Raw genomic sequence first — 27,985 nt, forward strand, 5'->3', positions numbered from 1 at the left:
ACTTTATTTAAGTCATATAATTCAAACTTAAATATATTCAATTTTATGAACTAATAATTGACTTAGTCAGCGAATTATAAATTTAAAAATTGATCCGAAAGTTAATATAAATTTATTCATAAAATTTTGCAGTCTACATTTACCACACCATTTCTTTGGATCAATTCTTTCATCTTTCCTACCTAAGAAAAAACTTATCATAATTAAGGATAAAAAACAGTGCATGCCTATTTGGTCTACAAATATCTAAATTAACATTACCTTTCTCATGTAACATCAAATGATACAATTTTAGTTTAATTATGTTTTTGACTTAAAAATAAAAATTCAATCATGTTGAAATATTTTCTTGCAAACGTGTCTCAGTTAATGTTTTATTTTTTCGATATAAAATTGTGTTTACTTATAAATAGATTATCAATAATTTTTTTGTACTTAAACATTGCATATGTGACTAAAAGTTAACTTAGAAGATTTTCATCCAAAATTAGTTTTAAAATATAATTTTTAGAAAGGACAACTCTGAATTAAGATTCATCCATAAATATAAGTTTGGTTATAAAAGGAAGTTTAAAATAAAAGGGGCGAGTGTATTGTTTGAAATCAGAAGATAAATGTATGTTATAAACTTAAAAATGAAGAAAAATCTATGAAATTATCTTTTGTAATTATCAAATATTCTTTCGGTTCATTTTTATTTTGTCACTATTTGACTGGATACATCCATTATGAAAATAATTATTGACATATGTATTTTACTATATTAGCCCTATTAATAGATGTTTAATACTCTCTCTCCTTTTGCTTTTAATAGTTATGTTGCATTTTTCACTTGTCAATTTAACTAACTTTCAAAATTAAATTAGATTAAATTATTAAAAATTATGCAAAAAGTACTATAAATTGCAAAAAAAATTACATATCAATATAAAGAAAAAAATATACTATAAAATATTAGTTAAATTCCTATAGTTTGACTCTAAAAAAGGGTCTAGCAAAAAAAAAAATTCTGAAAAAGAAAATTGTGTCAATTAAAAATAAATGGAGGTAGTATTAAATTTTTAAGAGTAATTTAGAGAATAATATTTAATACTAAATGTAAATAATGGGAAAAAAATTAATTATCTTTTTTTTATATGAAAAATGATAAATAAAAATAAAAATTTATTATAAAAACAAAAGACGTATAAAAATGAACCAACTGCTATACATTCTAATATATAAGCGGCTACTAAAGTAGGTTATGGATGAAATGCCTGCTTCTAGCAGGGTCATTTCTGGTATTTCATATTTTCTTTGGCTTGAAAAGGATTGTGAGCCTGTTTGGCTCAGCTTAAAAGCTGGTCAAACTGATTTAAAAGCTGGTTTTTGACTTATTTAGCTGTTTGGCAATACTCAAAATAACTTATTTTAAGTTTAAAAAACTTATTTTAAGCCAAAAGTTAAAAGCTGGGGTAGGGGTACTTTTTTTTTTTAGCTTATAAGCTGTTTTAAGTTGACCATATTTTTATCTTTTTGCTCTTAATATTTTTATACAATCTCCAAATTACCCATATAACCCTAACATTTCTTTCTTCCATTTTTCCCTTTTCACGTTTGACATAACAACTTCAGCACTTTTATCCAAACGCATAACTGCTTATTTTAAAAATAAGTTTCAGCACTTTTAAAAGTACTTTTTTAAAGTTGCTTTTATTAAGCCCATCCAAACGGGCCCTGTATCTTGTTGCTTTACCATTCTGTTTTGTTTTTACAATACTCTATAGAACATAATAAGAAATTCAAGTACTCTCCCAGGACAATTTATAAGATTTTTTTTATTTTTTTAAGAGTCAAATAGTTTAAATTGATTGAAAATGTATGCATGAAATCTATAATTTTTTGAATTAAATATATATATATATATATTTATTTATAAACTACGTAAAAAGTATTATAAATTCCAATAATTGATAGTTCGTAATGTTTAAGAGATTTATGAAAAATTATAGTAAAAAAATAGCTTGTTCAAACCAAAAAATATGTTAAATATGTCAAATATTTTTTAATATTATGATCTTAAATTTGCTATGTGAAAAATCAAAATTAAAAAATTGTTAACTAAGAAAAACGTCATTTTTAAGGAACTAAAAATATTTAGATTACGTAAATTGAAATGGATAAAACAATTTTAAGAATGAAATATATATTACATTATTATAAGGAAAACTTTGACATATAGCCACTTAAAAATAATTAATTACTCTCTACTATAGTTTGATAATTACAATTTGTAACTACATGTTACTTGGAGGAGAGAGGCGTGCGAGACTGGGAGAGAGGAGAGCCACGAGAGAGGGGAAAAAAGTGGGAGAAAGGTGAATTGTAGATGTATATTGGTTAGATAATTGTATATTATATATATGTAATTGTATAGATGGCAAGAGAGATTGGGAGAGGGAGGAGAGAGGCGAGTGAGACGGGGAGAGAGAGGAGAGATTCGAGCGATATCGAGAGAGGCGAGCGAAAGAGGAAGAGAGTGGGAAAGAGGTGAATTGTATATGTATATAATTGTATATTATACATATACATTTGTATAAGAGATTGGGAGAGGGAGGAGAGAGGCGAGCGAGATTGAGAGAGGGTACAGAGAGGCGAGCATGGATTTCTTCCATTTGAAATTCTATTTGAACCAAAGACGGAAGATTTTGAGGGTTATCAAATGATACATAGTGCGATACAGTTAAAACAAAGTATTGTAGTAGAGGGCAGAGAGTGAGAGGGGTGAATTGTATATATGTATATAGGCTAAAAAATTGTTTATTATACATATTTATTTGTATATCCTGGCGAATTACACATATACAAACATGACTAATTATTCAAACTCGAAGTTATCCCACGTAATTAATGTGTAATGTTAGTCAGAAGTGGTAATTATAGCAAACTATAGCTATGATAAGTAATTAAATAGTATTAATTTGCTTATCCACGTAATTTTTCCATATTACAAAGAGAGAGAAATAGTATTTGCTCTATATAGAGAATGGTAGGAGTAGGCACCTCAGGGTTGACGTGCCAATTTCTAGTCAAGGACATTTATGTAAGTCTTACTATTTTAATTGTTTTATTTTATATTTTTGAATATTTAAATTTTAAAAGATATCAAGGATATTTATGTAAGTCTTACTATTTTAATTGTTTTATTTTATTTTTCAATATTTAAATTTTAAAAGATATATAATTTATATTTGATTGATTTTCAAAAATTTATCGGTATCATAAAAATTGAAACAAAATAAGTAACTAATATTATTTGAAAATGATTTTTGAATATTTAAATTTTAAAAGATATCAAGGATATTTATGTAAGTCTTACTATTTTAATTGTTTTATTTTATTTTTCAATATTTAAATTTTAAAAGATATATAATTTATATTTGATTGATTTTCAAAAATTTATCGGTATCATAAAAATTGAAACAAAATAAGTAACTAATATTATTTGAAAATGATTAATAACTTTAATAAATTGTGATATAAAAAGTAATATTTGTTATTTAAAAATTATGTAAAAATTACTATAAAATAATTAATAATTTTGCATAATTAAAAATCATAATTTGAAAAATTAATTTTTAATGGACCCTTGTATTTGTATTAGTTTGTATTCTGGACCTTGATGCTGAATCATTTGTCATCTGAACCGTTAGACTCAATTAAAATAAGACTATTAAGTCCCTCCAACCATGCGTGTAACTCACTGTCCTTTACATAAATGACATGTTATATTCAGATATATTAATATCATGTCATAATTATATAATAAAAGGTAAAATAATAAAATATTAATTTATTATTTAAAGTAAAAGTCCATACATCTGATTCTCCCTATCTTCCTGTTCATAGCTTAAATTTATTAGAGAAAGCCATTGTCGCCATTATCATCACTTTTGCTGGAGAAATTGCATATACTCTCTCCCTCACTTGTCTTCATCTCCACATCACACAATTACCATTTTCGTTTCCTCCTCCAATATCCACAAAATCAATAACCTAAGCTACCACACCACCGAATCTGGCCGAAAAATCTCTTCGCTGCCATGACCTCGCACCCTCACCCACATCATTCTCCTCTCTATTGACTAGTGTCAATTCTCTATCTCACTCTATTGCAAAACAATGATCTCTGGTGTGCACCATCGCCGCTTCTCTCTCACTCCACTACGATTCAGTGGTCTCTGACGAGTACCATCAGCGTCGTTTTCTCTGTCAACGTGAATCAACGAACTCAAGATATGCCCAAGATCTAGTAAATTGATGTCAATAAATTGCGGAGAAGAAAAAAAAAGGGCTGGGTATGAGATGAAAATGGTTGAAAAGGACGGGATAGTGGGTAAAAAAGAAAAGTTTTTAATTAATTGTTTCTAAAAAAATTATTTCTTTTATAATTTTAATATTTTTTAACCCAAAAGTTTCAATCACTCGTGCGCCTTAAGAGGCATATAGTTACACACTTTTGTCAACTTAGACATTCTAATGCCACATAAGCTTGGTTCAAAGGCGGAGCTAGCCTTCTGTTAAAGTTAACCCCCTTCGACAGAAATATTACTATTTATATTTGGTTAAAATTATTTTTTATGTAAATATAGTAGATATCAAACACCCATTTGTTGATTTGTTTGTTTAGTTCTTCAGATTTTGAATCCCCTTATAAAAAATTCTAGCTCTGTGACAGATTTTTGTTAAATTGTGTTTTATTGAGTCTATGAGTTCAATAGACAAATGATTAAATATAAAGAGTCCTAAATATGAACGAATACAAGTACAAGGGTCCACAAAAACCTTTTGCCCACATTTTTAAGTAGGCGTTTGGCCATGTGATATCATATCATGATGTGAAATCGCGAGACAGAATCAGCGTTTGGACATGTGATTTTACGCTGATTCCATATGATGAGATGTGATTTCATATTGTCCAAAAACCATGATATGAAAATTTCATATCACGATTTGAGATATTTTTTATACAAAAATTGACACACGAATTTATATTTTGTTAAAACAACCCACATTTATATCTACTATCCATTTATTTCATATATAAATAAAAATTTATAATCACATCATTACTTTATAAAAATTATTATTTTCACCAACATATATTCACTTTAAATCACACCAACCAATTATTGAGTAATAAAGTAATAATGTTGGTCTTTCTTCTCGATCACATGATCGAGAAATGCAAGTTCAATGCGAGAAAGTTGTGCGTACTATATAGGAGGATTATATTAAAGACTAGCACACTACCATTTATGTTTAATTTCATATCGCATGTCCAAACAAAATTTTAATTTAATCTCATAATTTCATATTATGATATCATATAATAATTTCATTTCACGAGACTATACCGCATGATCAAATAAATTTTAAAACAAAAAAATAACATAAATTGAATTTGTGATGACACGAATTTTCGTATATCTAGAATGAGTAATTAATGAAGGATGGCTTATCGGGTAAAAAGCTAACATAACACGAAAAATCCCCAAAACCGAAAGATTTTTTTTTTTTTGCCGATATCATCCAAAGGCGGTGAATACACGCCTTGCACATTCTTCTTTCATTTCCGGATCGGTCTGTTTTATTCTTCAAAACTCACAATTTCGCCAACCACTCATTTTATTTCTTCATAAAAACCCTAAAAACACAATCGAACCCCAAAAATTGGTGTTGAAAGGAAGAGTAACGATTTGGTTTTGAATTCAAGTTCAAATTCAGAGCATGGGGTGAAGAAGATTAGAAGAAGAAGATATACAGGTGACGAATTTCGTGATGGAGTGGGATAGCAATTCGGATTTGAGTGGAGAAGAAGAAGATGGCGTTATTGAAGAAGAAGAAGTTGAGGATGAATTAGAGGAACTAGGGTTTATGTTGAGTGGTGGTGGTTCAACTTTGCCTTTCCCTATTGACTCGCTTTTGCAACCTGCACCTTGTGGTTTTGTTGTTAGCGATGTTTTTGAGCCTGACCATCCCATTATATATGTCAATTCTGTTTTTGAGATGGTTACTGGTTACCGTGCTGAAGAAGTCCTTGGCCAAAACTGGTAAACTTTTTCTCGCTATTCTCTTTGATTTTAATAGAATTATACCTACTGAAAAATACAAACACCTGATTATGATTGGATCTACATATTGGAGGGGATTTTTTGTGTTTGTTGCCCATTGTATATTGATTTAGCATTTTGTTTGCAAGTTTGTAGCTCAATCAATCATGTTTTGCTTAACTAAAAGCACAACGCAGGTTTCAACCTATGTAACTGAGTTTAGGTTGGGTTTGTTTGGATAAGGATAAGTTACCGGTTAAAGTGTAGGGTGGGATGATAAACCAATTACTGTGGAATGAAGTAATATGTGGTTCATTGATTAATTTTATTGGGATGAGTATTAAGATTGTATCCCTAAAAGAGATAACTTTAGGTTCCTTGAACATTTACCAGCTATCTCAGTATGCACTGGTTTGACTTTTTAGTTATTTGATGGAACTGTTTTGACTTTTCTTTGGGAAATATTTCCTTATCTCCTGCCCTGTGTAAAGTAACCTTGCCAGTCTTTCGTGTAAGGTTGTGCGAAACTGGTTCTCCAGCGGTTTAATTTATTCCTTCTTTATTATTATTATTTGGTTTATACTTTTGTTATGAAGAATCAGCCAAGACGGTAGGGATATTGGATGCAAGGGTGAAACTAACGTTGTTTCTTTTGTCCTCCTTCTGTTTTGTTGGAATTCGGGAAGTAAAATTTAGTTAAAAAGTGTAATAAATGTCTTATTATGTAGCAACTGCTGCTTATATGAGAAAGGATGGTTATATTTTCTCGGCTTACAAAAATGAAGGATGTATTGCAGTCTTGGTATTGTCACATCTGAGAATTTTAAGGGAAAATGTGACAAAAAAAGAGAATGAAGCAATTCTGATCAATGGCAAAGGGAAAATGGAAAATACCTCACCTTTTTGTGAATGTTTCAATGCCTGATTCCTGTTCTTTCTGTCTGCATATCTGGAAGAATCACATGCTTGTTATGGTCTTAAACAGAAGGTTCCTAGAATTCTTGTTGTCATGTGTTAGGATCATATCCTTGGACATTCATTCCAGGTGCTGTTCAGCTCTAAAAAGCTCCTTTGTTCTTTTATTATCACTTATTCAAAAAGTTAAAAGGGGAAAATTCAGAGAACTTTTGAGTATTATGATATGTATAGGTGATTCATCACTCCCTGGTTTTGAATTTCAGACTATGTGATGTTATCTTTCATCGTGTCCCCTATTTGCTGAAGAATTGAGTTCAACGATGCAATATGATTGGTGAAAAAACTAGTTTTACGGTAGTATCAAGTTCGACTTCAGGAAATTAAGAAGGCAACGTTCTTGTCCATACCTTCCTAAGTAGATATACTCTTTTAAGTCTTGTGCTCTAATCTTGCTAAGTCAATTTGATTGGGGAAATCGTATTGCTGCAGCGTGGTAGAGCCTTACGCTAGAAGTTTCCATTGTAAGCACAAGCTAATTTGAAATTTCTACCGATAATAGATCCTTTTGAACATCTGACATTAAGCTAGTAGCAAGTCCCCATCCCTGCATACTCTCCACTTGTGTTTATTTACATCAAATACATAAAATAAAATGGAACGTATAAAATAAATAATACACACAAACACTGAGAAACAACCTCCTATGTTCATTTTATATTAGCCAAAACATGCTCTTGCTCATCTTCTGGATCCTCCTACATATTACTGTTTCTTCTGCTGTTTTCATTGCAAACCAAGCAATATTAAGTAGCAAGGATGCAATCCTATGTGGAAAGATCTGGGCAGTGTCCTCTTCACTCTCCTTACACATTCTACCACCAACTCACTATTGCTCTCCGCTTTGATGTTCTTCCATCAATTGGCATTCCTTAGAACACATCACATGAAGAAATTGATCTTTGTCGTTGCTTTCCTGCGCCAGACTTTCTTTCTAACCTTTCTTGTACAGCAATGCCGAATTCCTTATTCCTCTCCCATTACAGATTCTATCATCCCCATCATTCCCTCCATTTCTTGGTATAAGTATTATCACTTCTCGATCTTATGTATGATCCTTCTAAAGGTGGAGAAGTTCTTTTTGATTTGAGATTAGGAGAAACTAGCAAAGTAGGACATTGCAGGATATCAAAGGTTGGTAGATTGCTGCACAAACAATTTACTACACATGGTAGTCATGATTTACTGAGATGAGGGGTGGGAAACAATGGTGTATTTTTTGTGGAGTCCTCTTAGGAGAAGGTCATAGTAAAGGAGTCAGTTTTCCCACTAGAGTATCGAGAAATTCAAGGGAGTGATTCTTGACTGTTGGGAATTTGATGGAGAGAGAGGTAATATATGCCGGTGTTTCATGTGCCAATGTTTGGGTGATATGTGGATAATCTACTTTTTTACATTGCAAGGTAGCTTCACACTTGTGGTGGGACATCCCGAGATAGCTTGGTCTTCAGTGGGTGATTCCATGCAATGTAAAGGAAGCCAATGTTCAGTTGGACACTCAGTAGTCGGGAGAGAAGGCATGGGCGTGGGATGTGGCTCATCTAGCACTTACCAGTCTAGAGGGAGATAAATAGGATAACTTGTGAAGGACTAGAAAATTATTTTGTACACTTGAAGAGTAGCCTCTTATCCTCATTTTAGAAAATGATTTTGTGAAGTGTGAAGGAAGCTGTGCCTTTTGTATACCTGCAAGATTCCTATTTGTATAGAAGATTGGTTGACTTTTGTAGAAAATCGCATGCTATTTGTAAGTGTTTTTTTTGTGTCCATCGTGAATAATTTTTTTTGGTCATAAAAAGATCGCATAAAGTAGGCTCTTTAACCATCTGTCACCTCAAAACTTTGGAAAAGACATAAATGTAGACTTCTTTTAGGCCCCACATACATTTTCAAAATTTCTAATGTGGAGCTAATGTTTAAAGTACCATTTGGCCTAATTCCTAATGCATTTAAGTTCTTCTAATGGTAGTTCCGCACTTGAAAATATGCTTATTTAAAAAAACCATAGCTCCAAACATGGTGTATGTATCTCGTTGCAATAGGCAAAAATGCGATCACCACGTAAAATGCAATAATGGAGCTACATGTCTGTAGCCCATATTTGGCTTCAAGTTGTGAGTGCAAAAAATGGCTTAACCTGTAATATTATTGATTTTCAACCACTTAAAGTAAGTTCATATATGAATCTCGAGGAAATGTCATTTCAGTGCAAAGGATACAAGTGAAAGAAGACCCGTGAAGTTTCAGTTTCAAATCTAAGCAGAGACGGGAAAAGCTATGTGATGTCTTCTAATCTGCCTATATCTTGGTTGGCAGAGTTACCTAGGAATTCCTGGACAGGTGAGAGGAAGCAGGTATCTGGTTGAATAGCCTCGGTGTAAGCAAGTTGGATCGACACTGCCATCATTAAAAAAGTCACTTTGATGGAGTAAATGCCTCAGAAGTACGTTCATCCTCCATCCCGCCTAGTTTGTAGTGATCATGGACTTAACTTTTGGTGGTTATTGTTTGTTGAGGTGGAGATGGCATAGTGGGGATCACATGATGTGTTTTTGTACATTCTAAGTGGTGTGCTGGGCCTCATATTTCTTCAATATTGCAGTTAAGACGTTTTGGCTTTTGGCTCGTCTAGATCTAATTGATGGCTGAGAGCCCAAATGGAAATAATGAGGGTGACACATAAATTCCGATCTTAGTCTTTCCACATGGGAAGTTTTTGTATGTTGTTTCTGGTGTTAACTCTTGGCAAAAAATATAGCAGATGATGTTTCAATTAATTTAGCTTGGATCATCACACAGATATACCAGCTTGCATCATATCTCTGGAGGGGAGGGTGTTCTTGTATATTTTGGTAGTGCAATCAGCGCGGAAAACTATTAATTCTCAACAGATTATTTGATTGGATTGTCGGTATTAGTATTGGAGTGTAAGCGGATTGCACAGATAAGCACGGGTGCCTCTGCAAAGTTATATTTAATGTGGAGATGCTTATGTAGTTTTCTGCTTCTTCTTTAACTTAATCCAGAAAATAGTTTGATGTTGCTTCAGCATTTGGTACTCACCCTCGAGAAATGGGGAAGGAAATGATAGCTATAGATAGCAGCTGGTGATTGTTTCATCCTAGTTGTGCTACACATTAAGAGATGAACATGAGATCAAAATCAGATGGTTGAAATGTAGAAGCAGAGAATTACTACCAGCGTGTTCTGTGTAGAAGGATATGTACTAAAGTAAAAGGTAAGTTTTATGATTCAATTTTAAGACCGTCAATGTTGAGCTGCTGAAATCCGACCAATTGCAAGAGGAGTGTTGTAGATATGCACATTGCACTGAATGGATACCATACAAGGTCAGACAAGATTAAATCCCATGTTCACCTGAAGGTGCAAGTACCACCATCACATTAGGATAAAATGAGAGAAAGGTTAGTTGAGATGGTTTGGTCATCTATTAAGATCCATGCAGACTTGCGAGAAATAGGACATACTAAAAGAAGATCTATATGGACAGTAACAATTAGTTGGGAATATGTTTGTTCGTTCATATTGGGTCCTTTTTGTTCATGTAGTCCTTCAGTTTTCAGAGATTTTATGCTAGTAGAAAATATAGAGTATTTCTTGCACTCCTAATTTATTTTTATTCTGCATAATCTTTTGGCCTCAAATGAATTCAAATGAAATCATGGTTAATATGAATTCATATAGCCGACACCAAGTTGTTTTGGATTGAGGCATACTTATTATTGTTGCAAGAAAACTAACAGGGGATCTAGGGCTTTTGATTTACCTAAGGCCAACCATCCTACACGTGCTTCTCATGAATATCTAAGAGGCTTGGCCCTGTCATCTGTGTTCAAGTAAGCACCTAAGATGAAATAGAACGGACTTGCCATGAAAAGAAATATGTAGATACAGCTATCGAACTTGAGAAAACTATCGTGTATATTTTAGGATTGTATTGTCTTAAAGTATCACTTTTTTAACATTGTGTTAACTGTCTGCAACTTTAATTTTCTTTGACTTATTGATCTGCTATGTGAGTATCTTATCATTGTAGCAAAATAAGCACGTCAATAACTAAATTAAGTTTGGGCTTTACTTTTTGCTATGTATCTTATCATTGCCCTCTCTCTTGCTCTCGTTTTTTACATTTAGTTGCATGTTTGCGATTGTGCCTTTAGGATGTAATCCGGGAGTCAGAAAATAGAAGGCAGTTTTGAGAATATTCATTTTCCCTTTTGGAGTTGTATGAGTAAAATGTGAAGACCGGTCGGGCTGAAAGGGCTCTGAGTATAGTTAGCAGATGCTGAACAGAGGAGCTTGAAAGATGAGAATTTGAGTTGTTGGGTGAATATATGGGGTCTGGGGAGAAACATTAGGTTTGTTAGTCACTGTAGTTTAAAATGTTTTCCAGCTTGGATAAAGTATGATTAAATTAAGATTACCTGGACAGACACCCATAATTTTTTGACCTGGTAAATGGAGGTGTCATTAACAAATGCATCCAGTAGATGCTGTAATTTACAAGCTGCAACAAAAAAGAATTAGCTCCGGAAAGTGAGACCGTCTAAATGCTAATTTAGGAGCTAATAAAATAAAAATAACTGAACAGAATTATTTACAGTATGATGATCACTCCAGTAAAAAATGTTTTGAGAGTCCTCTACATTTCGCTAGCATTTGGCCTTAGATTCCCTAATTTTTTTGGGAAACTAGATTTGGGTGAAGTTTGTATTGAAGTTTCAACATGTATTTGGCCATAGTTTTTGGTAACATATTTCAATTTTTTATAAACAAATCATTACATGATTTATACCCATAAATTTGACACAATTTTCATTTTTAGTTCAGAGAAGGGTCAAAAATGCCTTTCAACTATGTGAAATGAACAAAATTGCCATCCGTTTATAGTTCGATCCAAAATTGCCCTTGTTTGGTTCAGAAATGCCCCTATTGTTACTACATGGGTCAAACATGCCATCTTTTTTTAATACACACATCTTGTTCCTGATAAAGAAATTACTATTTAAAGAACCCAATTTTTGTTTTCTTTCTTTGAACTCACTTAGACTAATGAAAATGATGGAAATATTTTTTTTATTTTATCAATCAAAATAGAATAACTTAATGTACCCTTTTAACGGATAATATATGCCATATAGATAATATCATAGTAAATCCATAATTAATTTTCATTTAGGTAACGATAAAAAAATATTATAATAATGTCATCTTTCTGAATAAAATTTATAATAAATTAAGAATTATTTTTGTTTTTATTTTTTTCCGAAGTAAAGGAGGATAAACATTTGTTAAAAAGATAATTATTAGAAAAAAATGTGTGTAAAAAGAAAATAAATAATATACTTATTTGAAAATTGGCATTTTTTGATTACTTAAGTAACAATGAGGGCATTTTTGGACAGAACTTAAACAGAGCTCATTTTGGTTCATTTCACAAAGTTTAAGGAAAATCCATTATCCTAAAATCATAACACGATATTTAATGAATAGTACTAATAACACAATTACTATCTACTACAATTCGTCAAATTACAATTAGTTAGGAAAATCCTTCGACACAAAAGAAATAAATAATAACAATGGTAGTAACTATCTATTCTTTAATATAATCTTCCCACATTCTATGAACAATCTCTTCACAGCAAGCATGCATCGCCTTATCAGGAGTGCTTTTATGAGGGGAAAAGGTAGATAGAACTAGTTTGAATCATAAGTAGATAAACTTCTTTCATAAAATACAAAAATTTGTGGGTAAGTTCCAAAATTTTAAAAGAACTCAACAACTTTTTTACCCCCAAATCAGTAGTTTTGAAAGATTTTGGCATTTTTGTTTTTTCTTGCCAAAATAATTTCTCCAAACTAGACAAAATTTTGCCCATTTTCCCCCATAAAGTGCTTGCAATGTCTATTGCCTAACATACTTGAAGGTTGGTAGGAGATGTAACTGGAACTACACCAGCATCCTGGATTTGGAAGCCAATAATTATTATGTAATAACATGAAATGAAAGGTAAGATCTTGTTCCTGGTTAAGATTGCCCCATAGGCAGTAAATCAGTTTGTTTCTTTCCTTGATCTGTGCATGTTGAACTTTGTTGAACATGTACATCTTTTTTGATAAGATAAAGGTTTATTGAAGGTAGTACCAAGAAGGTACCAAATCCAAAAGTTACAAAAGACTGCTGGGATATCCATACAGTCATTACAACATTTCGATAGCAGCTCCAAGAACTCCATATATTGATCTATATTATCAAGGAAACTACTTTTACACCACCAAACAAATTATGTACACGCTTGTTTTTAACTCTTGAAATATGATCTTTTTGCCCATTAAAACAAGCTTTATTTCTTTCTAGCCAAATAGTCCAGAATATGCACAAAGGTATAGTTCTCCAGATTTGTTTCAGAGCTGTGTGTGTTCTTTGGTGCTGCCAACTCTCCAATAATTCCTTCACACGCTGAGGCATGATCTAAGATATCCCACAAATACTGAAGAAAAATTCCCAACATCGTTTAGCTATTCTGCAATGCAAAAGAAGGTGATCCACAGTCTCCAAATCTTCTTCACAGAAGTAACATCTATTGCTTAGTGCAAAACCCTTTTTCTGAAGATTATCCTGTGTAAAGCAAGCTCCTCATGCTGCAATTCAACCAAAACAAGCTACCTTTATAAGTGCTTTAGTCCTCCAAATCCCTTTCAATGGCCAACTAGTATCCCAAATCTCGTTTGCTTCATTAGAAGGCTATAGCACTTTTTAACTGAGAAGGTTCTATCATTACATGTACATAAGAACTTCTAGTGTTGATATATCTCGATAGAAGTCAAGTGATTGAAATATATATGTGTTTGATTTTTATTTAGGTCCTATTAGTTAGAAATAATGATGAGATAATCTTCTTTTGATTGTTCATAATGTGGAGATAACCTTATCTTGTAATTTGTGATAAGGTTTTGTCTATTAGTTAGAGGTAATCATATTTTTAGTTAGAGAAGTTTTTAGGTAGTCTCATCTTTGTTTTGGTTATAGAGTTCTAGTTATTTGACTTCTAACTAGTTTAGAACTTTACATTTCATAATATAAGACTACTGTGTTGTCTATTTGGAAGACTTTGATACACATGACCTTATATTTATATGGGAAGCCCTTACCCTCAACTTAAAGGTGGCAAATGTTGATTTTGTCCACTTTGTTTGTTTGGTAACTCCCTTGCCTAACATTTTTTATCTGAGGTGAAGAGTCCTTTCTGCTAGGCTATACCTCCTTTGTCTTGAATAACACGACTTTTGAGTATTACCTTATGGCTTACTCTTTTTTTCTTCTTTCTTCTTTCTTCTTTCTTTTTTGTTCTCTCCATTCTTCTCGCGTTCCTCCATTGTCTGCTACATTAGTTTGGTATTAAAAGCTCAAGTCCATTTCACTTTTAACAACCATTACTGATGAAACTCATATGTCTACTACCAGAAATGATCCATTTTTCAGTTCTCAAATGACATCTTCTTTTCATTCAAGTACAACGAAGTTATAGTAAGGAAGCTTCACAACAAAAAAAAGAATTAGTTAGCAAGTTTAGGAGGCGTTTAAATAATTGGGAGATAGAGAGGGTAACCCTGTTACTGGGAAATATAGGGCAAGTTTCTATTAGCAGTACAGAGGTTGATATACCTCTTTGGAAACACAATGGTGACGGGATATTTTCTGTAAAGAGTGCCTACACAAGAGGTTTCCAGGTGACTGATACAAATACTCAATGCAAGTGAAATTATTTTTGAAAAAGCAGCATTCCTACCAAAGTTATGTGCTTCACTTGGTTGGTTATCAAAAGGGCTTGCCTTAACCCAAGAAGTGCTACAGAAGAAGAAGAGAATTGGTTTCAAGGTGTTTTCTGTGTATGGTGACTGAGGAGACAAACAAGCACCTTTTTTTGCACTGCAAGTACACTGCTCAGTTGTGGAATTTGTTTCTCAACATTACTGGCTATAGCTGGGCCATGCCTGAGCATACATCAGACCTTCTTAGCTGCTGGATCAGAAGAGGGGAAATAAGAGCCAAAAGAGATGGCGGAGATTGATTCCCTCATGTATGTGGTGGTCAGTAGAGGGAGAGAAATGCCAGATGTTCAAAGATAGGTCCAATCCCATCGTAAAGTCAAATGGAATTATATTGTATCTTTACTCTTTTGGTGTAAACAATTATGTATAGAAGATACTATTCAGAGCGTAACCATGTTACATGAGACATTAGTGTAAATCAAATTCAATCTACTCTAAGTTGGCAGTTCAGAACAACTTCTTCTATGGGAGGATCATTGCTTGATGCTACGTGGACAAAGAAGACTAGTAGTCTTAGAACCTTTTTTGGATTGACTTTTGGCTTATAAGCCAAAATTCATAGGTTAGATCCTCCTAACTTATGGTTTCTGTCGTTTTTTTTAAAAATAAATCTTTTAGCTTAAAATCAAGTGCTTATAAGCACTTCTTTGGTTTTACCCTAACACTAAAGAATGCTGAAAAACTATTTTGGCTTAAAAGGACTTAAAAATAAGTCAATTTAAGCAGGCTCTTAGTTGTCTAGGCTTGTTTGCTCCAATTGAAAGAGAGTTGTCTATTTCAATAGAGAATAATTTTTTTTTCTAAAGGGTAAATAGGTCTATAAATGTGGAAGACCTCATATATAAGATGTAGCCCAAAAGTACCCTTACAGAATAAAAACAAATGCAATGTCAGTATGTTTAATATTTTTTAATATTCTTTTGGTTTTAGAAAACAGAGATGATCTTATCCATTTGGTTGATAATAAGGTTTTATTTATTATTTTGGGGGTAATAATGACTTCTAGTTCTTTCTCCAAAAAAAAATATGACTTCTAGTTAGAGAAATTGTTTTGTCTGATATTTTCCTTCATTTTTTTTTGTTAAGACATAGTTCTCCTAGTTATTAAGACTTTTAACTTGTTTGGAATTTACTATCCTTTAAATAAAACCATTATGTACTTTGGTTAGGAAACTTGAATACCACTCGACATGTTGATGAATAATGCCTATTAACTTTAGTTCTCTCTAATTCTCTTCCCATGCCCTATATAGGCTAAATTAGCTTATTAATGTGGAAAACCTCGTATATCAACTGTAGCCTGAAATGTAAAGAGCCTTGCGCTGTTAAAATAAATGCAATATCATTAGTTTTAATATGTTTTAGTATTCTTTTGGTTTTAAAATGAATAGGATCATTTTGTTAGGCATATAACACTACTTTATATGACCTAGAGAGGCGAGCATGGGTTCACGTGAACCAAAAGAATACTAAAACATATTTAAAATGAATTTGTTTTGTTTTAGTTTTTTTTTTTTTTGGGTTAGACATATAATTCTCCTAGTTTTAAAAACTTCGAACTTGTTTGGAATTTACCAACCTAATAAAACCATTATGTACTTTGGTTAGAGAACTTGAATAACAACTGACATGATGATGAATACTACCTTCTAAATTTTTCTCTCTAATTCACTTCTCGTCCCTATATTATCATTCTGGCGTTGTTCTCTACACCTTGACTTATTTTCCGCAGTTTTTTGTCTTCCTTTACTCTTGTCCGCCTAAATCAGTATCTTTTGCGTGCTTTCATGTCTCATAATAGGTGTTGTCAGGCTCTGCATGCAAGAATAAATTGGAGATGTGTGTTGTTTTTTGATCACATAGTTATAATAGCTAGAAAGCTTAGAAGCTGCAGCATTTTAGTTCCAATAGTTTCTATAGCTTGAATTTTTATTTGTGTAAGCTTGAGATCAGCTCAATCATGGGAGAAGGGGTAGACTGAGAAGTTAATGCAGTTGTTAGTCTTGTGGTTGAATAAACTTGTGCTGTAGGAAGTCAATTGTAGCCTACACAATCTTTGGAGACCAACTGGAGATAGACATCGGGAAAAACTAATGATTAGAGAGTGTTTATTGGGGCAGGATAAGAGGGGGAGGGGGCGAGAGAGTAGGAGAGGTGGGTATTTGGAGGATAGCCAAAGCTTGTTGAGAGTGTAATCGGATGGACAATTTTGGATATAACTGGTTTATACATGTCTATCTTAAGTTTGGTTCAAATGGCATGGGGGATTCTCTTAATGTTGAGCTGGAGATAAGTTGGACTAGGCTAGCTAACTATTCAGTATTTACATTACCATAGTTGAATCTGCTTTATATCAGAAGTAATATCTTCAGAATGGGATGTGATGATTGTTTCAAAGAATAGTTTTTACATCCTCAGATTCCTAGTTTCTTATATGAATTTTTCTTGGGTTCTGGAGTGAGCTTAATTAAGTCCAAATTTCTCCTGTTGGATTGGTTATGGTTACAAAAGAATATAAATGGTACTTAACATTTGAGTAGATAAACAATGGCACATGGTTTTTAATTTTTATGTTACTTGTGTTTTTTTTTAAAAAGTCAAATTTTCAATTACCCAGGTCATGTTGTATTCAGCAAAGGGGGGGGGGGGGGGACTGAGCCCTAACATCAATACAACACTGTCAAGCCAAAAGAGGCGGTGATATAATATCTTACCGAAAAAACCAGACAGCACAAAAATTACAACAGACTAACTAGCTAATGAAGAAGTTTGCCTTATCAGCTTTCTTTCTGATGCTAGGCATTTGCTTCTTGTCGAGTTGAACCGATCCCTTAGCTTGTCTTGGTAGTTGGTAGCTGGATGAAGGAGTGGAACATGTTACTAGCAGGGGTGTATCTAGAGGGGGTGCCGTGGGTTCATGTGAACCGATGCTCGCCTCTCTAGATCATATATAGTAGTGTTATATGTTTAAGTAAAATATTTAAATATAGATGTGTGAACCCATGTTCAAAGTATCATATAATAATACAATGGTGGTTGGTTGCACCTCTCTAGGTGAGGATTGAAATTGAAATCTTATACTATCTATCTTGTCTTTTTGAATAACACCTCCCCAAGTGGTTATGAGTTACATTTTTGGTGTTTTAACTAATTTTGTTTTCCCTTTAAGTCTTTCAATTTTTTCAAGTGTGTTTGCATCAAAGATTCCTAAAAATTTTAGCATGGTAAATTTTTTATATAATTAAATTTGAATTGTATACTAAAATTTAAAACTAGTAGCATTATATATTTTTGACCTATAATTTTTAAATTTTATGGTTCATATTAAGAACCTATAAGTCAACCCGATAAAATTTATATTTAAGATTCATTTTTCGTCATTGTGCACTTACCTTATAAAAATCTTGGATATGCCTCTGGTTACTAGTCTTAAGGTTCCAGCCTTGTTACATTGTAGCATTTTTCTGTCATTGTGCACTTACCTTATCAAAATCTTGGATACGCCTCTGGTTACTAGTCTTAAGGTTCCAGCCTTGTTACATTGTAGCATTTTTCTATCTGCCCATCTTCTTGGTTGGTGTTGTTTCCTTCTTTTTCCTCTTTTAGGGGTGTAGGCCAGGGTCATTTCAGAATGAAAGGAATGATGACATGTTGGTACTAATCCTAGAAATTTGAATCAAGCATGTTATTGTTGGTCTATGAGACTGTATGTGAATGAGTGTTGGGCGGGGTCACCGCGGATCTAGAGAAATTTGATGAAGTTCTTTGTTAGAAACTACCAGTGCCATATATTTAAAATATCTTCTTCTATCCCTAGGTTGTCACAGATCATCATTGTAAAAACCAATTATGTGTGGCATCTTGCTTTATATATTTTCTCAGGAACCTGAATCAGGTAAAGCTTTAATCATCCTATGGTTATCGTTCCCCAAACTGAGTTTCTGCTATGAGGAAAATCTGAAAGGGGCTTTCTTGTGTATTTTGGTGATATATGTGTTTTCTACGTTATTCCATCTGTAAAAATACAACTAACTGCGGTCTTCTAGACGCCACTGCTAGTCCCTCACATAAAGTAAAAGAAAGGAAGTTTCCATAAAGAGAACGGGGGAAGGAGCATATTTTATTATCCCCAATGAAATAAGAGAAAAACGTTAGGAAGAAGGTATGCTTTGAAAATCAGAAGATATGTGATTTGGAATCACTTGCATAGTGGTGCTACCAGTGTACTTTAGAAACAGCTGTTTAGTGTCATGATTCAGATTTCTATGTGGAAATTCGAGGGCTTATACTGCGGCTCTCAAAATAAAATTTCGAGTAGTTATGTTTACTGTTTTTATTATTTTGCGTTCTCTTCATAGTTGTGAAGGCCTCTTTATTTTGTGCCGCCATCCTTTATTAACACTTCAAACACTCATTCTAGCTCTTCTGTTTTTTTCTTTTTTTTTGCCAGTCGCTTCTTGCAATGTAGAGGCCCATATGCCAAACGAAGACATCCTCTTGTGGACTCAACTGTAATAACAGAAATTAGAAGATGCATTGACCAAGGGATTGAATTTCAAGGCGAACTGTTAAATTTTAGAAAAGATGGATCTCCCTTGATGAATAGACTGCGTTTGACTCCAATATATGGGGATGGTGTAGCGATAACTCACATTCTTGGTATTCAGTACTTTCAGGAAGTAAACATTGATTTGGGTCCACTTCCAGGATCCTTGGTGAAGGAGCCTACAAGACTATTGGATAGGTACCGTTCTAGTCTCTCTCTTTATGGACCAGCCTCAGAAGGAAACCGCTCTAACAATCATGGGGTTTGTGGTATACTGCAGTTGAGTGATGAGGTCCTAGCGCTCAAAATTCTTTCATTGTTGACCCCAAGAGATATTGCATCTGTTGGCTCTGTTTCTACACGACTTCATGAGCTGACAAAAAATGAAGATCTTTGGCGTATGGTCTGTCAGAATGCATGGGGTAGTGAAACAACTCGTGTGTTAGAAGCTGTGCCAGGAGCTAAGAGACTGGGTTGGGGTAGATTGGCTAGAGAATTAACTACTCTTGAAGCAGCAGCTTGGAGGAAGCTAACTGTTGGAGGTACTGTTGAACCTTCTCGTTGCAACTTCAGTGCATGTGCAGTAGGGAACCGTGTTGTACTCTTTGGTGGAGAGGGGGTAAACATGCAACCGATGAATGATACTTTTGTATTAGACTTGAATTCCAGCAATCCAGAGTGGAAACATGTCAAAGTTAGTTCTCCTCCTCCTGGACGTTGGGGGCACACACTCTCTTGTGTGAATGGATCTCATCTTGTTGTGTTTGGTGGATATGGAAGGCAGGGTCTCTTGAATGACGTCTTTGTGCTGGATTTGGATGCCAAACAACCAACATGGCGTGAAATCTCTAGCTTGGCGCCTCCGCTTCCAAGATCTTGGCACAGCTCCTGTACTTTGGATGGGACCAAGTTGATAGTCTCTGGTGGTTGTACAGATTCTGGTGTACTTCTCAGTGATACTTTCCTGCTTGATCTGTCTATAGAGAAGCCTGTGTGGCGTGAAATAGCAGTGACGTGGACTCCACCTTCTCGTTTGGGCCACACGCTGTCTGTTTATGGAGGCAGGAAAATTCTTATGTTTGGGGGTCTTGCCAAGAGTGGTCCTGTGCGTTTTCGATCAAGTGATGTGTTTACCTTGGATCTGAGTGAGGAAGAACCCTGCTGGAGATGTGTTACAGGAAGTGGAATGCCTGGTGCGGGAAATCCTGGAGGTCTTGCTCCTTCCCCAAGGCTTGATCATGTGGCATTAAGTCTCCCTGGTGGCAGAGTTCTGGTCTTTGGTGGGTCCATTACTTCTGGTCTCCACTCAGGATCACAGCTCTACATTTTGGATCCAACTGAAGAGAAGCCAACATGGAGGATATTGAATGTGACTGGTCGGGCTCCAAGTATTGCTTGGGGACATAATACATGTGTTGTTGGCGGAACTAGAGCAATAGTCATCGGAGGTCAAACTGGGGAAGACTGGATGCTCGGTGAGTTGCATGAACTCTCTTTAGCAAGCTCTGTTGTTGTATGAATAAAAGAAAGGTAATAATCAAGAGAAGGTGTTGTACTGAAAATTTTGCCTCAAGAATTAAGGAATTCCCGAGCAAACTATTGCAGTGCGGTTTTGGCATTGCACCAAATGCATAGTTGATTAGCTTGTTTATTCTTGTATGGTCCTGTTGAGAGCTTAATTTTGCAAGGTTTGCATGGAATGATTTCGCTTGATGCACTTGAATATTCACCCACCTAGGTGTAGAGCTTGATAGATGAGTAGGTTATTATTATTATTATTATTATTATGTATTCTTAGGTTAGTTTGTATCGTGTATGGATATGTGTGTTGTTCAAGCCCTGTAATTTGAACCCCTTTGGGAGAATGAATATGTAAAAATAGAAAAAGTAAAGGAAAAAAAGGTAATGATTTGCAGTAGCACCATAGTTTGTATTAGATTTACCCTTCCATGTTTATTAACAGTCTATGAGACGACATGTTTGTTATTCGTTACTTGAACAGCTTAGCAGCCTGTGTGGTCTTTCCTTGGTGAAATTCATGGAGTTAAAGTTGAAGGTGAAGTTGTGTTTGGTTATGTCTTTTGCAGAGAGTATTCGGAATATTGTTCATGTTTGAATTTACTTAAATACAACAGAAAAATGAAAAGTGAGTTTAAAAAAGAACCGTATGAGCCTGTTTGGATGAACGTATAACGCGTGATCCTAAATTGTTGTTTTAGACTTATTTTAGTTGTTTTGGCTTACAACAAGTGTTTTAAAACACTCCTTTTAATTTTCCTTAAATACTATAGAAGCGCTTGCTATTTTGGCTACACTTGAGAGGTAATTAAAATGCGCTTTATAAGTCATTTTCATCAATTTTGAAATACAGCTTTCAAGTTGAATTGAATCTTTTATTGTCAAATGTTAATTTTTGATTTAAGTGAAAAATTGCTCTAAAAGAAATGAATAACTTTGTGTCCGAATGGGTTCTCTCTCGAGTCATTTGTTCTCTCCGTGCTATACAAATAAGTATTTTGTTTTTCAAAATTAGGCGTGTTTAGGAATGCACATAGGTCAGTTTGATTTGGTTTTTCATTAAAAAAACTCAAATTAACTATGTCAGTTTATTAAATCTGAAAATCAATCGCATGAAGTTGGTTTTTCAATTTCAATTTTAGTCGGTTCTTTTGGTTTTTTCGATTTTTTATTTTTTTTTGGTTTTTTACCGCTATACAGTATTTGGAAAAGAGATCAAATATATTTTTATTTATTCGTGTATAACCTAAATTTAAAAAAAATGTTAAATGAAAAGAAAATTTCGAAACGACAATAATTTAGTACAATTTTTTTTTTAAAAAAATATTAACATTCATTATGTTAAACTAAAAAATTAAATGCTACAGGGAAACTGAATACAAAAAAAATATATTTATTAAGTAAATTGTTAATTTCGAATTAAGAAAACTATAAAAATATAACTGTAACTTACAAGTCCAAATTTGAAATAAAAAGTATATAAATAGTGGAACTATAAGCTAACTAAAATAATATTAACAAAGTAGATTATAAATAATATTTTTATCTACAAACCAAATTAAATTATAAATATGTGTGTGTCTATATATATATATATATATATATATATATATATATATATATATATATATATATATATATATATATATATAAAATGTCAGTTTGCTTTGGATGTAGTTTGACTTTTTTTCTACTGATACCAAACCAAATCAAGCGTGGTCGATTTTTTTATCGACTGTCAAACCAATCAAACAAAATCACAAATCATTTTTTTTCCGATTTGACTTGTACACCTCTATGTGGTTGGTACAATTTCTCATATTTAGCTGACTTAAAAATGTTCCCCAATTAAATTGATTTTCTTCTAATTTAGGAAAATGATTTCCCTACATAAAGTAAGAAAGACATTTTTAAAAAAATCTTTTCCAACCACGCCACTTGACCGTAATCTAAAATCAGACTTCTAACCCTCGATCCAAGACCCATCTCTCAACCTTGAATCGGGACCCCACTCCCAACTCCCGATCCCAACCCAAATTCGGCACTTGATCCTGACTACGAAATGTTAAACCTTCGGCTATGAGTTTAAATTGTTCTATGAATGAAGTTAGATCAAGTTGGGTCAAATTTCTATTGTTACTAGATGTAAAGGTCAATTCCAAATAACACTGGATGTGAGATATTATCATAAGGAACCTCTAGCAGAAGTTTGAGTTTAAAAGCTTTTCTAAGGATTAAATTTTGTGAATGTTCATAAAGGGTCAACGTTGAACAAGCATATCTCCTAAAAAAAAATACAGAAATAATATATACTAAGCTGCATAAGAGAAAATGGTCAAATGTCTTCTTAATCTATAATAGAATCTTCAATTATATAATTATATTTTATGACTGTCCTATAATCCCCTTAAACTATTTTGAAGCGAAATATAAGTGCTGACATGACACAGATAGTGTGCTCACTCTCTTAAAGAGATGCAAGAGACAAAGAACTGATAAAAAAATAGTTCAAAAATATTTTAATATTTTGTTAAATATCATTTTTCAACTTTTGCATTTAATTTTATTTTCTTTACTTTTTTCATTATCATCCCCCCCCCCCAAAAAAATCAACACTCACACTGCCTATAAATCTCCAGTATCATTATTGAACCACTGTCACCGTAGCAACCTCATCTCCTGGCCCATCTTCTAATAATTTTTCATAATTATCTCACTATTACTCATATATATTAACCATTAAGTTCACCAATACTCATAAAACTATTATTTATATAGTAAAAATTCATTAATTTTCTTGACGAGGCAAAATTTATCAACCTTCATATCTTATTTTTAGTCTATATTAACGTCCGATGAAGGAATCCAACGTACACAAAATAACAATTTCACAAAGTTGAGCAGCAATAATCAATTGATTCTACTCAATCCCGATAATTCAGTGATTTTTGTAAGTGTAGAAGGCGTAAATCTTCCATTTTTTAAAAAATAAATAAAATGGCGTATTCATCCTCAATTCGAAGACAATTAGCGAGAACTCCAAGTAGTATTGTGGTGTTGTTGATGAATATTGATACTTAATTTGTGGGTTATAGAAGGTGGGAGTAGAGGTTGGGAGTGATGAGAGAGGAATGGTGTGGAGAGAGACAAAGGTTTGGGAGTTGCAGTGAAAATTTTTGAAGCATGACTAAGAAAGTGAAGAGGAAGATGATGAAAAAAATCAATTTAATTAAGTTTTTTTTATTTTTTTATATATGTGATATTTGACAACTGGCAACGCGTGGTGCACACTATATGAAAAGAATGTGGTTGTCTAGTTTTATGTTGTTTATATTCCTCTTTAAAATAGTTTAAGGGGTAATAAAAATTCCATAAAATATAATGTATAGTTGAAAATTCGATTATAGATTAGGGATCATTTGGCCATTTTCTCCGGCAGTAATAATCAAATTTGAGCCCAAAAAATTGAATGAAGAGAGAATGTGACAGAATATCAAAGAACTCTATCATGAGCAATGAAATGAAACTTATATATTAATATCAAACTACTAATAATACAAAAGGAACCTGTAACATTCATTTTCTGAATTTATAAACTCATCTTGCAAAGTCCAAAAGTACTAAGAACTTGGTGTAGTGCAGTAACTCAGATACACAAAGCCGGTCCCATTAAGGAACAGTCAAAATGTTGTTCTTTTGTTCATCGCGCAGTGTGAAGTCTCTTCAAAGCAAGTTAAAACTAAGGATGTGAATGGAATCTACAATTTCATAGAAGCAAAATAACAAGTCGAGGAACTTCGTCTCTCTCTCCTAGTCAACTTGGACGTCAGTTTATCAAAGAGTGGACATCCCATGGAATTACTAAGTCATGATTCCATATTTTCCCTAACTCGAGAAGCAAATCGTTGCAAAGATTCCTCATCAAAGGTGTTATCTTTTTCTTTAATATTCAACACAAAATCCATTGCATCTTGGTATCTTTTTGCTTTACAATAACCATCAACAATAGTCTTGTATGTTAGCTCATTTGGTCTGCACTTGTGCTGGATCATATAACTGATCAATTCATTTACCTCAGAGAACATTCCTCGAGCTGCAAATCCAGCCATAAATGTATTATATGTAACAATGCAAGGTCGGATTCCTTTTTCTGTCATCTGGGAGAAAACTCGTATGGCCTCCTCCATACGACCTTGTCTGCAGAACGCTTTGATGACAGTGTTATATGATACAAGGTCTGGCTTTCCTCCATTCTTCTGCAGTCGATTAAGGATTTCCTCAGCTTTCCAACATTCACCGGCTCTAGCATACATATCCATTAAACTATTATATGTAACAAGATCTGGCTGCAGACCATTCTCCCTAATTAAATGCAGCACCTCATGAGCACGGTCATATAGCTTGTTCCTTGCAAATATGGAAAGCATGGAGTTAAATATGACCAAATCTGGCCTGTATCCATTTTTCTGTAGTTCCTGAAATGCTCTCTCCATACCCATGAGAGATCTACACTTGAAATTTGCAAGAATGAGGGTTCTCAAAAGCATCCAACTAGGAAAAATATGACCATCATAAATTTCCTTTGCGATTCTCTCCACACCTCTCACGTTCCCTCCCTTGGAATAGCAGTGGAGCATCAAAGAGTAAGTAGTTTCACTGGGCTTAAAGCCCTTACTTTTCATGTCTGAGAAAACAGATTCAGCTGCTCTCCAATCACCTCGACGAGCAAGGGCATTAAGAAGCGCATTGTATGTTGTGACACACGGAGTGAATCCTGATTGGATCATCTCATCGTACATCTTTGCAGCATTAAAATCAGAATCACACCTTCCATAAGCACGAATCAAAGTATTAAATGTGTCTCTATCAGGCTCAAAACCACAGCTTTTCATCTCATGGAAAACGTGATTTACATATTTTTGCATTCCCCTATTACCACACATTGCAAGCATTGTATTCCAAGTAATACGGTTTGGGGCACATCCATTTAATTTCATATCAGAGATCATGTCCATCATCTCTTCTACTCGAGATTTCTTTCCCAGCATCCCAATGATTGCGTTATATGTACAGACATTAGGAACACACCCTGCTTGTTTCATTTGCTTGAAAAAGCTCAAGGCTTTGTCCTCCTTCCCTGCCTTACCATAGGCATCTATCACTGTTGTATAAGTGATAGCATTCGGCATTACACCTTTTTGTGTCATTGTGCCTATAAGTGCAGCTCCTTCTTCAAGGAAGCCTGCCCTCACATAAGCTGCCACAAGCTCATTATAGGTCACCGAATCAGGTGGGCAGTTATTCTCCTCCATTTCTTTCAGAACGCGCAATGCCTCCGAGTAAATTCCAGCCTTACCAAAGACTTGGAGTAAAGAATTGTAAGTAACTGTTCCCGGAACATAACCCTTTCTCTTCAATACATCAAAAAACTCTTTCGCTTCCTCCAACAACCCTTCCCTTCCACAAGCAGCAATAACCGTGCTACAAGTGAACTCGTCAAATTCAAGCCCGTTACTTGTCATTTCATCTAAAAGCAGTAAAATATTGTTCCAAGACCTACCCTTTTTACCATAAACATCTAACATAACATTATAAGTTACCAAAGTGACAGATAAACCCTTCTCTTTCACATATTCAAACAATGCAATTGCCTTGTCATACTTGCCAATCCTAGAATAAGCATGTAGAACAGTTGTCCACGCTCGGACATCAAGAGAGTAATCTTCGAATGGAATAACATCAAACAGTTTCGACGTCACCAAATGCTGTGATTCCCTACCCAAAACCTTCACCATAAATTCAATAACTTGACTATCTAGCTTTTCATTTTCAACATGAATGTTCAAAACAGCCCATTCAAACAACAAAATAGCTCTATCCCATTTGCCTAAAACATCTAAGCCTTTCAAAAGACTCATCAAATCAACTTCAAGCAACTCAAGTTTCACAGAATCAAAGAATTCAGTCATATGAGAAAGAGGGCGTTCAAGAATTGAATCAATCATTAACTTACAGTTAAGAGGGAGAAATTCAAGTGACCCATCATCAAAAGATTCCATTTTGGGAACAGTAACCCTCGTATTCCCAAAAAGGGTGTCATCATTTTCCAAAGAAACAGGAAGAGTAGACAAATGGGTATTGCTAATTCTTGAAGATTTAACAGTTCTTGGAGGATTTGAAGATGAAACATGAAGAAGATGTTGGAGAAGAGAATCAAGAGGGAAAGAAGTAGAAGTAGAAGAAGAAGGGGTTTGTTGCTGCTGTTGTTTGAGAGGTGGGAGAGGGGAAGTGGTGGTGGTGGGATTCAATTTGAGGCGCTGGGTTGGTGGTAAAGGTGTTGGTTTTGTTGATTGGATTGGCAAGATTGGTCTATTAGGGAAGAGAGAACCTTCCATGGCTGAAGATAATATTGGAGTGGCACAAGACTCTCAATTCGGCATTTTTGATGATAGATAGAATGATTGAGAGAAAAGAACGGGGCAAAGCTATACTGAGAGATAGCGGATTCTACCACACCCACACACTCATTTCAATTACTTCCAATCCAACTCTACATTTTTGGAAAGAGTTGTCTCCCTTTTTTATTTGTCCACCATTAGTTAAAATGATTTCGAAGCCTAATTAAATTACATTTTTATTTTAAAAAAGAAGTATTTTTGGACCATTGGTCCATTTTAATAGAGTTAAAGAACAAGGCTTAGACGGTTACCAAGTGGTCTCCTGTCTAGACGCGCAGTGCAACCAAACAAATCCCTACAAAGCAGGATTTTCCAATCCTTTCTCTTTTTTTTTTTGGCAATATTCCTCAGGTGGTTCGCCTCCATGTTTGTGTTCTCCATTCCCCTATCGATGCTCAAGCTCCTTATTTCGATAATCATTATCTTGCATCCATGGGGGTGGTGTGTTGTATTCAGCTCTCAAAAAGTGAAGTTCAAGTGAGGTGTTTTTTCAATCCGCAAGAGATATTTTCTTTACTTTTCGTTTATCTTTGACTCAA

General features: G+C 33.9%; 2 protein-coding genes across 2 annotated transcripts; one reads left to right on the forward strand and one right to left on the reverse strand.

Annotated features, from left to right (window-relative positions):
* Nucleotides 1-5,494: 5,494 nt before the first annotated feature.
* On the forward strand, nucleotides 5,495-21,388 carry LOC101262932 (adagio protein 1). Its single transcript, XM_004242857.5, has 2 exons — nucleotides 5,495-6,092; nucleotides 19,375-21,388. The coding sequence occupies exons 1-2, from the start codon at nucleotides 5,821-5,823 to the stop codon at nucleotides 20,987-20,989; spliced, it is 1,887 nt and encodes a 628-aa protein (XP_004242905.1). The 5' UTR covers nucleotides 5,495-5,820; the 3' UTR covers nucleotides 20,990-21,388.
* A 3,109-nt stretch (nucleotides 21,389-24,497) lies between these two features.
* LOC101263225 (pentatricopeptide repeat-containing protein At2g18940, chloroplastic) lies at nucleotides 24,498-27,594 on the reverse strand. The gene has a single exon (XM_004242858.5). It carries the CDS (start codon nucleotides 27,381-27,383, stop codon nucleotides 24,855-24,857), a length of 2,529 nt encoding a protein of 842 aa, XP_004242906.1. The 5' UTR covers nucleotides 27,384-27,594; the 3' UTR covers nucleotides 24,498-24,854.
* Nucleotides 27,595-27,985: the final 391 nt, after the last annotated feature.

This window comes from Solanum lycopersicum, chromosome 7, assembly GCF_036512215.1.
Source record: "Solanum lycopersicum chromosome 7, SLM_r2.1".
NCBI classification, from domain to species: Eukaryota; Viridiplantae; Streptophyta; class Magnoliopsida; order Solanales; family Solanaceae; genus Solanum; species Solanum lycopersicum.

Coding starts and splice junctions, on each gene's coding strand:
- LOC101262932 (XM_004242857.5), top strand. CDS start 5,821: ATGGAGTGGGATAGCAATTCGGATTTGAGTGGAGAAGAAGAAGATGGC. Junction 6,093..19,374: donor GAAGTCCTTGGCCAAAACTG/GTAAACTTTTTC, acceptor TTTTTTTGCCAG/TCGCTTCTTGCAATGTAGAG.
- LOC101263225 (XM_004242858.5), bottom strand. CDS start 27,383: ATGGAAGGTTCTCTCTTCCCTAATAGACCAATCTTGCCAATCCAATCA.